This window comes from Aspergillus undulatus (genome assembly GCF_047715775.1).
Source record: "Aspergillus undulatus strain CBS 261.88 unplaced genomic scaffold BDV17scaffold_75, whole genome shotgun sequence".
Taxonomy (NCBI): domain Eukaryota; kingdom Fungi; phylum Ascomycota; class Eurotiomycetes; order Eurotiales; family Aspergillaceae; genus Aspergillus; species Aspergillus undulatus.
Window position 1 is genome coordinate 1 of NW_027396679.1, and position 13,709 is coordinate 13,709.

The 13,709-nt window shown below is 49.6% G+C and overlaps 4 protein-coding genes across 4 annotated transcripts; 2 read left to right on the forward strand and 2 right to left on the reverse strand.

Annotated features, from left to right (window-relative positions):
• Nucleotides 1–1,431: 1,431 nt before the first annotated feature.
• BDV17DRAFT_275464 (putative MFS monocarboxylate transporter) lies at nt 1,432–3,163 on the reverse strand. Its single transcript, XM_073759216.1, has 2 exons — nt 2,873–3,163; nt 1,432–2,803 (listed from the first exon to the last, which is right to left on the reverse strand). The coding sequence occupies exons 1-2, from the start codon at nt 3,075–3,077 to the stop codon at nt 1,683–1,685; spliced, it is 1,326 nt and encodes a 441-aa protein (XP_073610873.1). The 5' UTR covers nt 3,078–3,163; the 3' UTR covers nt 1,432–1,682.
• A 1,020-nt stretch (nt 3,164–4,183) lies between these two features.
• On the forward strand, nt 4,184–5,456 carry BDV17DRAFT_222279 (aminotransferase). The gene is made up of 2 exons (XM_073755632.1): nt 4,184–5,177; nt 5,235–5,456. The coding sequence occupies exons 1-2, from the start codon at nt 4,200–4,202 to the stop codon at nt 5,421–5,423; spliced, it is 1,167 nt and encodes a 388-aa protein (XP_073610874.1). The 5' UTR covers nt 4,184–4,199; the 3' UTR covers nt 5,424–5,456.
• A 562-nt stretch (nt 5,457–6,018) lies between these two features.
• BDV17DRAFT_301323 (uncharacterized protein) lies at nt 6,019–8,097 on the forward strand (the record flags this gene model as incomplete). Its single annotated transcript, XM_073764232.1, has 3 exons — nt 6,019–6,276; nt 6,364–7,822; nt 8,093–8,097. The coding sequence occupies 3 exons, from the start codon at nt 6,019–6,021 to the stop codon at nt 8,095–8,097; spliced, it is 1,722 nt and encodes a 573-aa protein (XP_073610875.1).
• A 3,109-nt stretch (nt 8,098–11,206) lies between these two features.
• BDV17DRAFT_295767 (HET domain-containing protein) lies at nt 11,207–13,618 on the reverse strand (the record flags this gene model as incomplete). The annotated part of the gene is made up of 1 exon (XM_073763141.1): nt 11,207–13,618. The coding sequence occupies one exon, from the start codon at nt 13,616–13,618 to the stop codon at nt 11,207–11,209; it is 2,412 nt and encodes an 803-aa protein (XP_073610876.1).
• Between the last annotated feature and the right edge of the window lie 91 nt (nt 13,619–13,709).

Genomic DNA, 13,709 nt, shown 5'->3' on the forward strand with positions numbered 1-13,709 from the left:
AAACGCCAGATGGCTTGTACAGAAGGTCTTTCATTTCAGGAAGCCAGGGATCTAATTTCGTCCAGAAATGAGGAGATAGAAGCAAGAGGGGGGGGTACCAGCGAAGGTGCTCCTCAAAGTTTAGGTGTACCTGAACGTGCTCCACCAAGATGTTCAGAATGTAATATTCAGGGACATAAGAGAACCAGCTGTCCTACTCGTTTTGGCTTTTAGTTTCTGCAATTTAAATTACTTTTGGCAGTGGTATATTACTTTAAAGTTGATCAAGCATCTAGTTTTAAGGCGTGTGCACGGATGACCCGGGAAGTACGGGTCACCCGGGAATTACGTTAGAGGGACCGATATGGCTGACTAAAACATGACTCAGCCTGTTCGGCGAACAGCAAGGAAGATCGATAGGCGTATGACAACCTCCATTCACATCCAGCCTGTAGGGCTTCGCTACAGCTACAAAGAATAGTGTTCACCATAGTATTAAAGGTCTTGGGTTAATTGTCTCCAAGGCTTGCAAATAGCTAAAGTCTATAGTATGTAGGGTTTTAGCTAGAAGGAACTGGTAACTAGTTCCTATATATATACTGCATATTTTTGCTCTCTCTACTACTCCGCGAGCTGGGTGGTCTTTCGGCAGCGTGCTAAGGCATGCAGCTAGTATCTGTGCGCGTTATTTAAGTTATAAATAGGTTAGTAGTTGTCGGAAGGTGGATCTATTTTTATTATATCAAGTCCACCTTCCGACAATTCCTGCTCCGAGCCCTTGCGTTCTGGTAGGATTGTGGGAATAGCCCTATCCCGTGCAGAGTTTTCACGGGCTTGTGGGGTCTCCGGGATCGCCTTCGGGCCGTCCCGCTCGGTATATAATCACAACCACGGAGTCGATATTCCCACTTCCAAAGTCTTACAGTTGTTGATGATGATGATCGGATATTATACAGTCGATCTCCCTGTAGGGTACAGCTAGTTGCAAAAGTGCGCAAATAAAAGATACTCTTTGGACTGTTTCTCAAGCCCTAACCTGAAACACGCTAACTATTTTTGTAATATTTCCGGAAACTCTTGTCATAAGCTCCTGTAATGAAAGGTAATAATGCATCTAATGGCTGAGTATAATTTACATATCCTGTACCCTTGCGTACAGGCGGATCTTTCCTGCCACGTGGACATTTCCTCCAACCCCGCCAAAAATCCTCCCGGAGAATCACGTCGATCATCATCGCACTACAAAATGACTCCTAACCAGACCTGCCAAGACTGTGGTGGATGATTTTGCTGACGAGGTTCAGGCTGAAGTCTACAAGTACCTTGCCGCGAGGGCTTATAAATATCTTAGTAGGACGGACATCTGGGTGACTCTAACTAGGGGCTTGACACTACAACTAGCTGCGCTTTTACCGTGGGAAACACTTTTACTGGCTGCTAGGGAAATATAGGTAGCTAAGAAATCTTCTTCTAGCTATCTTAGTTAAGCTTTATTATATATCACTCGCCGTTATAGATGCTGCTAGAGAGATGAAGTGACTAAGAACCCCCCAACCCCCCCTCCTAGAGAACCATCTATTATCAAGATGTAGAAAGGAAGACCTTCTTTACCATGACTGATCACAAGCAGTGTAAGAGCGGTAATAATATAATCCCCATAGAATGCAAAACTGTCCTTTAAAAAGTCAAGGTAGAGGCCTGATCTACACTTTAACCTTCCACTTCCACTTCCAGTCTAGCAGCGCCCATCGAGACAATGATAGACCGATAAGTCCGACCAGAAGAACTGCCGAATAAAAGCCAATGAGAACCTGAGGCGTCGTTGATTGAAGCAAATCACCCCCAACCGGGACTGTCAATAAAACCCCAAATGAAGCCACAAAGTATACAGTTCCGTAAAATCGACCATATTCTTCGCTCCTGCAAAGCTGACCAGCACAGACGGGCGCTAGGGAGAGCCATCCGCCAGAGCCAAACCCGAAGATGGCCACCACGATGTATAGCGTTATTTCGTCCCGAGAGCCAACGGGGAGCCATACTGCTGCCATGATCAGCAAGGTGATTATCACTAAACATAACAAGGTGTTAAAACGTCCGACTTGATCGGCTGCGAATCCGGGGAGGACTCTCCCAAGCAAGCTCATACTGTTTAAGGTCGTCAGGGAATAAAATTGCACATCCGATGAAAGTCCAGCAAAGCGCACGTAAGTCGGTAACAGTGCGGCACAGCCAAAAATAATGAATTCAAAGGCGAAGATGGCCATAGTCAAAAAACAGAGCCGAGGGGATCGGAACGCCCGGAAGTCAATTGTCGCTTTGCTCCTATTGCCAGGGGATAGTCGTCCTTTTATCAATACAATCCCCACCGCATAGCATCCCAAAGCTATAAAGGCGATCACCCGAATAGACCATGTCCAACCATACTGCGAGAAAAGTGTCCGTAGTAGTAATGGTATAATAGCACCCCCGGCCGATGATCCCCCCATACAGATGCCAGTCGCCAGAGCGCGTCGGCGCTGAAACCAGTGGCTCAGAACGGCAATCGACACAGTTGTAATGATGGCCGAAGCGACTCCACCAAGGATGGAGAGGCATAGAAGGAAATGCCAATACTTTGTGCATCCAGCGAGTAGCATATAAGAAGTAAAACTGGCCGCAGATCCGCAAATTAACAAGATTCGGGGTCCATATCGATCAAACAGCGGTCCAACCTGGACCCCGAGAAATAAAGTCAGGAACACAAGAATTGCGGTGATCCAGCCAACATCGCGCACAGTGTAATCAGCAAGCTGGTTTGTGCTGATGTAGTCCTGGACAGAGCCAACTGAATGAGTATCGGTCATCAGTGTTCCTGAATTTTTCGCTGATTTGAAGTGATGTTATATTGTCATACCTGCCGTTTGAAAACCAAAGGATGGGAACATCATCAGAAAGGATCCCAACAGGCACATCCACGCCTCTCGGCCACCTTCGGAGGACGCCTGAGTGACCTGACTGACCCCATTAACCGGATGCTCGGGGAAATAATCACTCGCATTAGACCTTGATTCCAGCTCGTGAGTGGGCTCGGAAGCGTCCTGTCGGGTAGTGCGACGCATTTTGCCCAAAATATGCGGATCGATACGGTCTCATGAACCACAGCAACTGGGCAGGCGTTCCATTAAAGACCCTTCGCTTGCCTGCGGTGGGGCGGATGGCGGTGTAATCGCCCGAAGGGCGTGCCTCCATTGTGGCAAATTCGGCTAAGTTGTCATCGCATGAAACACGTCATCTTAGCAACCGAACACGACCTGATAAAATTGGTTTGTTTATGCAGCCGGCAGAATATTCTGCGCACGAATGGAGTTCTTTAGTTGCCTATTACGTACTCGGGATTCGCTTCCTCTCAATGCTTCAAGCGCGCTTATCAGAAGCCCTATGAAACAGGATGAACAGCCGAAACTACGCTTCTGTATAATGGACAACAATGTCCAGTCAAGTCCACTGCTCTGCATACCGCAACCAGGGAAGTAAACTAGTGGTTATTGTAGCGGACAACCCCAGCCCATTCGTTAGTGGGCTGGGCGGGTTTCCCGGGACGGGCCTAACAAGTTTATTAAGTTAGCACACAATCTTGCATAATCTTTCTTCTTTCATGATTAGATAGGAAAGAATAAGATTAATTAGAAACCTGATACGTTTGTCATGAGAACTCCAATCTACAGCGGAAAAAGCATCTAGGGGAGAATTGACTAAAATCTCAAGCATAAGGGGTATTGAGCAATGGCAGGCTCCGCGAGAACAAAGTGAAGTTATGTGTGCGCTGAGTCATTTACACATGCAAGGCGCTAGGCCCCGAGGTGGGTCAGTGCCTCGCGGCATCAACTGTCACGGATAACACTTATTGTATATTTGCTATTTCCTCTCAATTACTTAATATCTATATCAACAAATAGCAGTGTATCATAAATCTGCAGTTTTACATTGCGTAAATAATCTGTACTATATAACCAATCGATTACTCGGACCCACTGAATAGTGCTGGGGCATGCCACCCAATTTGACCCACAGGGCGTGCAAAGTAGGGCGTGCCTTTGCACGCCCTGCTCTGCACGCCCTGCAAAACTCAATGGTACCACAAAAATTACTTAGTGATGGTCAAAATCCATATATAAGCATTCAAGAGACCTGAAGAAAGCGGGATATCAGTGCCTTGCATGTAACTGCTTGATCCTGTCAATATGGGTTCCAATATGGATTCTTTACACCCCCTTGACGCTTCTCAATTGACCTATACCTATACCGCCACTCCACGAGAGGTACCCGATGCCAAAACCCTTGCCAATAGCCGCAAGACAATCTGTACCGACCACATGATCGTTGCGTCTTGGAACGTCGAGAGCGGCTGGTCCGCCCCGGAATTGAAACCCTATGGTCCGTTCAGCCTTCTACCTAGTGCATCCTGCCTCCACTACGCCTACGAATGTTTTGAAGGACTCAAGGCCTATCGAGGACATGACGGAAAACTACGGATGTTTCGAACCGACCGCAATGTCCGCCGCCTTTTGATGTCTGCGCAGCGGATTTCTCTTCCCCAGTTCGACCCTGACGAGTTGGAGAAACTCATATTTGCGTTACTCTCAATAGAGGGATCCAAATGGCTCCCAAAGAGTCGCGCTGGAGCCTTTTTATACGTGCGCCCGACAATTATCGGCACAGATTCGCAGCTCGGCGTTGCAAGGCCAACAGAGGCTCTGCTGTATATCATTATCGGCTACATGGCTCGCATGGATATGCCAGCTGGTGGGAAACGGCTGCTGACGAACCCGGACAATATGGTTCGCTCATGGGTCGGCGGATTCGGGTATGCGAAAGTTGGCGCCAACTATGGTCCGTCAGTGCTGGCGACCCAGGAGGCCTATCGTCGAGGATATCATCAGATCCTCTGGCTGTATGGGCCCGAAGGTGATTGTACCGAGGCCGGAGGGAGTAACTTCTTTGTAATATGGAAACGCAAAGATGGGAAGAAGGAGCTTATCACAGCACCGTTGGACGACCAGTTGATCTTGGATGGTGTCACTCGCCGCAGTTGTCTTGAACTGGCCAGAGAGAGGCTGAAGGGTGAACTGGAAGTCTCCGAGCGGAAGTTCACCATCGGTGAAATCCAGGAGGCAGCGGTGGAAAACCGCCTCCTGGAGTCCTTTGCTGCTGGTACAGCTGTAAGTTGCGGTTCTTCATTTCTGTCAGTGGATGAAGTTATACTGATCGTTCTGTAGTGGTTCATTACTCCTGTCGCCTTGGTCCACCACCGCGGAAAAGACATTCACATTCCAACGGGCCAGGATGGCACACCGGCTGAAATTACGGGGAAGATAAAGGGCTGGCTGGGGGATATGATGTATGGGCGGGTGGAGCATGAATGGGCAAGAGTGGTGCCCGAGAGGGAGCACTTGAACGGATTTTAATAAACCAGCAATTTTGGAGTGCACGGATAGAACGGAATATGGAATATATTAATCTTATCATAAATTCTAATTTCTTCCTCTACTAATTGCTTTTTATAATGTAGATACTTAAATCTAGAGTAATGCTTTATAGTAGTCATTTGATAAATATCATAAAAATTTATAGTTTCAATGTCCGAATAACTAAACCCAGTATCCCAATTCAACCAATAAAAATAGAGATACTGTAGATGTCGGAATATACTGCCCTCCGGGACCGCCTGCCCCTAGGAGCTCGACCTCGCCTAGTCATTCATTAATACGCTGGATACTTATAGGCGCGGCCTACCGGCCACCCAATGAGACAAGCATCCATCGCTTCCCCACAGTAGATTAAAGTCCGTGATCGTGCACTAATGAATCATAATCCCCAGCAGATTTTCTTTTACCGCCGCCATTACCATCACCAGGACTGCCCGTCTCTTTGCGTTCACGTCCACGTCCACGTCCACGTCCATCGAGTGATAACTAGCTGGGATATTTCAACATTGGTCTGAACACCTGCCTCCTACGTGGCCGGCGCTGCGTGACGAAGGGAAGCAAGTGCCTTGTAGAGATGGCTGCTCCGAGGGGCCGAGACTCGCAATGTACAGGTTCCGCAACCCAAGGATCAGTGTACTACGGTCTTCCATGCTTAAATCTCGCAGATAATAGTCAGCTATCTCAAGATGATAGGGCACTCAACCCTGAATATCTTGACAATGCATACACATCAATGCTCCTTTCCTCGCTAGACCCCTCGGAGCAATTCGGTGAGAAGGATGCCATTACTACCGCTTTCACGTTTGAGAGCTTCCCAGCGCATGGGAACTCAGTCAAAGCGACTCTCGCAGGAAATCATGAAGGCTTAAGTGCGGAAGAGCATAATTGTTCTGGTTTGATAGACTGTGCATTCCTACAGCCTTCGCCTTTGGATCAATTAAGCCAAGGAGATCAATTAGATCCTGGCGGTTCACCATCACCTATCACATCAGCCCTACTTGCCAACATCGAGAACAAAGAATCCACATCTACGCCATCTGTACCAACAAACTCAGGGCGAGCCCACAGAGGACTTCCTCGTCGAAAAAGCAGGTATTTGATACACGAGACTGACCGACGAGCAACTGCTACCTTCATGCCACCTAATTCGGGCCCCGCGGACCCTTTGGAACGCTGGAAGAACTCCCCTCCGGAAGCCGAGGCAGCCAGTTTATCGGCTATACAGAATGCGCTTGAAAATCAATCGATTTACTCAGGAGGAAATCAAGGGCTCGCGCCTGGCCCTTGCGTGGAAGACTTGTTCCAAACCCATCGCTGTGCAGCATCCCGAGCAGCTTCAACAGCAAGTGGGGAAAGTGCCACCAGTGCATCCTCTCGTCCCTCCAGCCGATCTCGCTTGTCTTTTCTGTCTAATGGCAGCCAGAACCCTTCGGACAAGACATCTGGAGGAGTTCAAAAGAAACAGCCCAGCACAAGCAGAAAGAAGCGGCGTCCTGTTAACAATGCTCGCATATTTTGCTGCACGTTCTGTTGTGATAAATTCAAAAACAAATATGACTGGATGCGTCATGAGAAGTCTCTCCATCTCAACCTAGAGAATTGGGCGTGCGCACCGTTTGGAGGTTCTGTCGTATTGCCATCAACATGTCGCGCCCATTGTGCCTATTGCAATCAGCTGGATCCAAACCCCATCCACCTTGAGCAGCACAACCATGGACCCTGTCAGCAGCAGATGCGGACGTTTCGGCGAAAGGACCACCTGTTTCAGCATCTGCGCCTTTTCCACCGTCTGGACACTATGCCACTCATCGACAGTTGGAAATCTGTCGTTACAGACTTTTCGTCCCGCTGTGGATTCTGCGACAGCCGGATGTCCAACTGGGACGAGCGAGCCGATCATCTAACAGTCCACTTCCGCCAAGGGTGTACGATGGCCCACTGGAAAGGCGATCATGAGTTTCCGCCAGAGATCGCTGCGCAAGTCAGACATAGTGTACCTCCATATCTGCTCGACTTCGAATCCCGAACCCTCGTCCCTTTCTCCGCCACAAACGGTGCTGTCAATGATCATCTCTCTCAGATGCTGACCCGGGCCAGCTTTCTAAACGCAACAGGCGAACCTCAAATGCTTCCAGAATCGGAAGCTCTGGAGGTGGAACTGCAGCCAGCCGCAGAGCCTCAGTTGGATTCTTATACTGAAGTGCTTACCCGTCACTTAAGCCATTACGCACAACAGATGATGAGCAGCGGAATAATTCCTACGGACGAGATGTTTCAGGTAGAGGCGAGGCGCCTGCTTTTTGATTCTGAAGACCAGTGGAACCAAACACTGGCTGATAATCTGGAATGGTTGGCTAAGTTTCGAGGCGAGCAGAGCGGTAATCCTCTTCAGGCACCAGAGCAAACTTCCTTGGATCCAGCAATTTAACAATCATTGGCACATAAATAATATGAACAATTTTTAGATTCACTATCAGTAGAGCTGGGGTTTATTCCACTATTCCACCGAAATGCCACTTTTCCGCCTAATCAACTGGCCATATCGAATAAAAGCAAACGGTATCCAGGCCAGAGCGAATGCCAAGAATCCCAAAAGCGAGCTAGCCCAGTGAATGCCTAAACCTGTGTACATCGGGGTCGTGGCGAAGGGTAGGACTACCGCCATCATAGCTCTCGTAGCACTAGCTGCTGCCTGTGCACATGCCGAAGCCTCTCTATAAGCATCAGTCAGATAGTTCAACATCGCGGCGAAGACTAGCAGATAGCCGAAACCAAAGAAGATGCCAGCCATCATAGGCAGAGCTGGGTGGATGGGTCTATAAGAAGTCCAACCGAGCCAGAAAAGAGCGATGACAAGTCTGTGTTGGTTAGTCAAAAGTAAAATGAGTGAGCAAGGTGATGGGCAAGTGGTTATTGGGTTTCTGTACGTACGAAAGGGCACCGACACATGCAAGTGGAAGTCGGCGGTATTCCTCGACCGAAGACCAGGGGTTTCCCGCTGCTAGGGCCTTGCTATGAAACGAGGCATATACCAGCACAAGGCATAGTCCAATAAGGGCACCGAAAATCACTATTGTACATTCAGCCATTGAGTATTAGAAGTGACAGAAGCCCAGAGATAAAGGAAGATACGTACTGGGTATAAAAGCCAGCCCATTATCACTGATTGAAAGACCATACAGCCCTATATGATCAGCGCACGAAATCAAAGAGCGGGGACCTTGGATCTAGCGTACCTCCGAAGATCACTGGGTAAGCCTGGAAGAACAAGAAAAGTATCCCATATACGATCGAAAGGTACAGAGAAGTGAATGCAACAATGGGGCTCTCTCAGTAGCATAAGAAATGGCCGAATGAATATTTTCCTTGCTGAAAAGGCCTGTGCTCTGTTCGACTGGTCGACACGCAGTTGGGAGTGGGGGCTCTTAATCTCTTCCTTTCGGAGAAGCACAGGGAGATATGTCTCGGGGAGCAACAGTATACATGGAACACCGGCCCCAGCAGTCATCAAAGCAACCCAAAATACCCAGCGCCACGAGAGTAGAACTGTGAATCCGGAGACCAAAGGACCGGCCATCGGGCCGGCGATCGCCGTGAACATAAAAATGGCCATAGCTCTACCACGTTGATCAGGATCATCATAGATATCGCTGTACAGTCCACCTAGAACGGCATTGGGAACTGACCCGCTTACTCCACAGAAAAGCCGGAAGACCAGGAGAGATTCGAACGTAGGTGATAGTGCACATGCAAGGGTAAACATTGCGAATGCTAGGTATGTTCCGATGAGTACTGGTCGGCGACCGACATATTCGCTCAGTGGACCAAAGAACAATGGACCGACCACGAAACCGACGAGATAGAGTGAATTCAGGAGAATAATGCGAGTGTCATTCTCAGATACTCGAAATGCTTGTGCAATGGACGATGAAGCTCCTGAGGGAAGCGAAGCCCCGAGGGAGCCATTGAAGGCAAAGATGGTGCCTGTCAGGACAATATAGGTTTTTCTCAGCTGTGGATATACTTGTCAGAATATACATGAGATTAAGTTCGGGGGAAGTTCAAGTTACTTGGGAAAACTCCACGGCTTTCCTCCCAGATGGCACACGCTCTGATGTTATTTCAGCGTCTGAAATGCCAATTTCCTGCGAGACCATCACGGCTGGTTTAGGGCACTGGCCACAACTAGAAAGTGCTCTCTGCAGTACAGAGAGGTCTTTCTTATTTCAGCACAGTCAAATATACTATATGACTATCCTACATTACAAGAACTTATCCCGGAGTAATCTGTCTAAGTGGACCTGGCACGCCCTGTGCATCGTGCACGCCCTACATGGACCCACCGAGTCCGATGAGGAGTTGAAACTGCTTAGCCTCGGTGTATCCTGGTCGGCACCGAACAAAAATGCCGTGATTGGCTGCATGTATTCAGTTGTGACGTGGTCAATGAGGAGCATTTATTGAGTCCTCTTGACGTATGTCTCCTGCTCAAACAAACTTCGCGATTACACGTGACATGTATGGTGCGAGAGGTGCTGCAGGGTGTTCATTCTTACCCAGGCGAAAGACACTCATCTTCAAGGAATCCAGCAAGCATCACAATCTCACAGGCAAGGAAATGCCATATTGTTCTTGCAGGTACTCTCTTTACCTTCGGCAGCGCCCTAGGATCTTCCCTCCCATCAGGGGCACACGCTTCGGTCGCCGCAGCCTTTGATATCACATCGGACACCCTGCACGTTCTGCTGAACTCCCTATACCGAATAGGCTTTGCCATTGGTCCTCTCCTCCTTGGTCCGCTTAGTGAACACTGTGACCGTCTCCCAGTTCTCATTACCGCGTACCTTGGCAACACGAGCTTTACACTAGACTGTGCTCCATCACCAAATAACGCTGACCTCCTTGTGTTCCGGTTTCTCTGTGGTCTAAATACTGCAGTACTAAATGCTGTTCTTGACGGGCTGTATTCTGATATTTATGATGGCCTACAAGACCGAGGCCTTGCGATGGATTCTTTATGTTCATGACTGCGCTGGGACCGGAGGTTGGGCCCATTATATCAGGTTTCGTACCGCCAGCACCATGACGATGGACATTTTGGACAGCACTCGTTATTTCTGCGGTAGAAACCCCGTCTATTGTTTGTCTGCCGGAGACCTACGCACCCAAATTGTTTTCGAAAACAAGAGCGTGATCATTGGGTCATGGCATTAGAAGACAGCCAGCCTTCAGTGGGTAGGCAGACGCAAAGTAAAGCGGAGAACAGCATTCTGCACGTACAAGACCAGCTACCATGATTGTGAATGAACTAATATTGCTGTTTACCTCGCTTTACTTGGCTCTCGTCTACGCGCTACCTATTCTTCCAGGCCTATCCCGTCATCTTCCAAGGTATAAAGAGATTGTCATTGATCCCGTCTTGCTCCAGATCGCATTCCTGCTAGTCTCGCTTCCACTATGCATTTCACGCCCCGAGAGTCATCGCTGGCTGGTCCGCAATGGCGGACGAGAGAAAGCAAATGAGGTGTTGACGTCGTATCATGCCGGTGGTGTTGGAGCGTCGCCACTGATAGCCTTACAGATACAGGAGTTAACCGATTCTATCCGGCAGGAAGGCGAGGTGGTGGACAACGCTCGTTGGTCTAAAGCGAATTGGCACCGCTCTCTATTAGTATGATACTGGGAAAAGTTCATTAAGAATGAAGCCTAGAAAAGTTTTATCTATCCATTGAATGAAGGCTAAATCCGACACTTTTTCATATCTATATCAAGCAGAAGCGCTGATCCTTGACCCAGTGCTTTTTCTTATACTTCGACGCCTCACCGTCCATCATACCATGCACATAGCATTCTCCGATCATTTCGTAGTAAACGGCGTCATGAGTTCTTGGTTTGTCTCGACCATTAGGGCGCTGATTGTGGCCATCCTGCCAGTCCATTCCACCGTCGTCACCTCCAACATCTGCCGGGATAGCCTCGCGAAGCAGAATGGGCACACTACATCCATTGATAATGCAGACTTTATCCCCCTTCTTTGCCTTTCGAGGAACGAGCGCGAGCGAGATGTTGTGGGCGGTCTTGCTGAGCACAGCCAGTCGTCGAGACCAAACCGTCCTGAGCACCCTATCCAGGTAGTCTTTGACATAGTCTCGGCGGTCGTACATCATGGCCTCTTTGACGTTGAGGTCACCGTGCTGAGGTCGAAGCTTGAAAGCCTGTTGACAAGCCGTTTTCCAGAGTATCTGAGCTCGCTCACCCTTTGCGTCGCGATTGCCAACTAGGGTTTTCCAGAATGGCTCCGGAGGCGGCCTGTTGGGGTCTGTCCACTGAACAATCTCGGTCCAGTCGAAAGGTATTACCCCAGAGATTGCGGGCGAGGTTTTGGTTTCAATTCTGCCGAGTTCAAAGCCAGTTACCACCAGACAGGGCCTATCCTGGGCGATACAGTCGAATTGCCAGAGTGCTGAGGTCTTGGAAGCCCTGTAGAAGCTCTGCCCCGCGCGAGGCCCGCCGACTAGAGGGTCTGCATTGACTCGGACATAGACACCGTTGTGTGCCAGACCAAAAGCATTCCTTGACATTGTTGGGATCCAGGAGGGCAGCCTCTGCGATGGGTCACTCGGTATCGGTGCCCAGGGACGACAAATCATGTTAAGTGAGTTTGAGGCTTTGAAGGTGAAATCAAGCACATCTCTGCAAACATCATAAAGAGACTTTGTGTAGTCCACCGGAATGTGAGAGTCTCTGTAGATCTTTGACCATCTCCTCGCAGTTCGAGTAGCGGGCTCGCCCAGCAAGGATGATGTAGAACTGACTGACCCCCAGGAGAGTCTGGAACTTTCCCTAACGGGGGCCGTGAGCCTGGAAGGTGGACGCATCTCGTCCGGCTCCGACAGCAGAATAGCCGGTCGACCAACACCAGCAGACACTTCCCCGGCATAGGCGTATGTGTCTTCCGAGGACTGATGATTTCCTCTGCGGCGAGTAGCAGGGTAAAAATCCTGATTCCGGGTATTTGAAAGCGTCCGTTTTCGGCCGTTTTCCGGTAGCGCCGAGGTGCCCAAGTTACCACTCCCCGCTCGAGACTCGAGAGAGGGGGATCTTTGGCGCCCATGGCTGTGGCCCAAGGTACCCGGAGCCAGATATTCAACTGCACTTGGGCTTAAAGAAAGGGGCGACTGGACCAGAATGTCGCCGCTGACAAGTGCATCTGTCCCGTCCGAGACTTTGAATCCAGGTCTTGCATCCTCTGCAATGGAGATGATTGCGTACAGCGCATCCCGGGGATCAGATGTCTGGAACATATGTAAGCTACACATCAGCTCCTCCAGCGGGAGTGACCTGTCCAGGATGTCGCCATTGTCTGACTTTGTGAAGATGTGGCCGGTAAAATCCACAAGTCGGGCAGCAGCAGACTCACCCAAGTCGCCGAAATAATTTGGGTCGTAGTTGAATTCTTCCGAGACGCGGCATATCTGACGAATTCTTGCCTGGCCACTAATGAAAAATGAGGTGGCATTGGCAAAGATCTCCCACGGGATCGACTCTTGACCACAGTAGAGGGTGGCAGATCGGGCAAGTGCGATCTCCTGGATGATCCAGCGCCGGCTGAACCAGGGCCTTCGCAGCAGGAGGGAAAGGGCGGCCCAATCCCCAGCAAGGTCGGCATCGGTCATGAGACTATCACTGTCATCATGCTGAAGACGATTCCTGATGAAGTTGATTGCCCTAATACTTTCATCCCTTTCTGGACCAAGCCAGACGCAGACTCCCCGTGCTTTGTTATAGATCCTTGACATTTCCTTGACCTGGCCACTTTTTTCCAGCTCGTCACTCTGATTGATACACAACGCATCTACCCAGAGATAGCGAGGCGCGTCGGGTCGTCGCAGCTGAAGCAGAGCGGCCTTGAGATTTGGGTAGACCTCGACAATATGTGGTTGATTGGACTGTATGATCGTGATGAAGTGTCCGGGTTCGTTGGACTCCCACGCATAAGACAGTGCTTCATATGGCTCGGGGTCAGGGGCTCCACTGCACTGTATCGTTTCTTGGGCGGGGATGGGTTGGAAAAGCGTGCGGACTTCCAGTGTGCAGTGCAGCTCGTCATAACCTCGACCAGCATTAACCTTCAGGAGACGGAACTCTCCTCGTGCTAAGGCCGAATAGAACATACTAGGCGGACGTTGTGTGGTGGAAAACTGTCAAGGTCAGAGATCCCAGACTGTGCGAGGGGAGTAGCCAGCAGAAAATCCGGGCTCACAT

What these genes read in the sequence shown, in the direction of transcription:
- BDV17DRAFT_275464 (XM_073759216.1), bottom strand. Translation starts at nt 3,077, where the DNA reads ATGCGTCGCACTACCCGACAGGACGCTTCCGAGCCCACTCACGAGCTG. An exon ending in CTTTGGTTTTCAAACGGCAG is followed by an intron (nt 2,804 to 2,872) that starts GTATGACAATAT and finishes ATACTCATTCAG; the next exon opens with TTGGCTCTGTCCAGGACTAC.
- BDV17DRAFT_222279 (XM_073755632.1), top strand. Translation starts at nt 4,200, where the DNA reads ATGGGTTCCAATATGGATTCTTTACACCCCCTTGACGCTTCTCAATTG. An exon ending in CCTTTGCTGCTGGTACAGCT is followed by an intron (nt 5,178 to 5,234) that starts GTAAGTTGCGGT and finishes ATCGTTCTGTAG; the next exon opens with TGGTTCATTACTCCTGTCGC.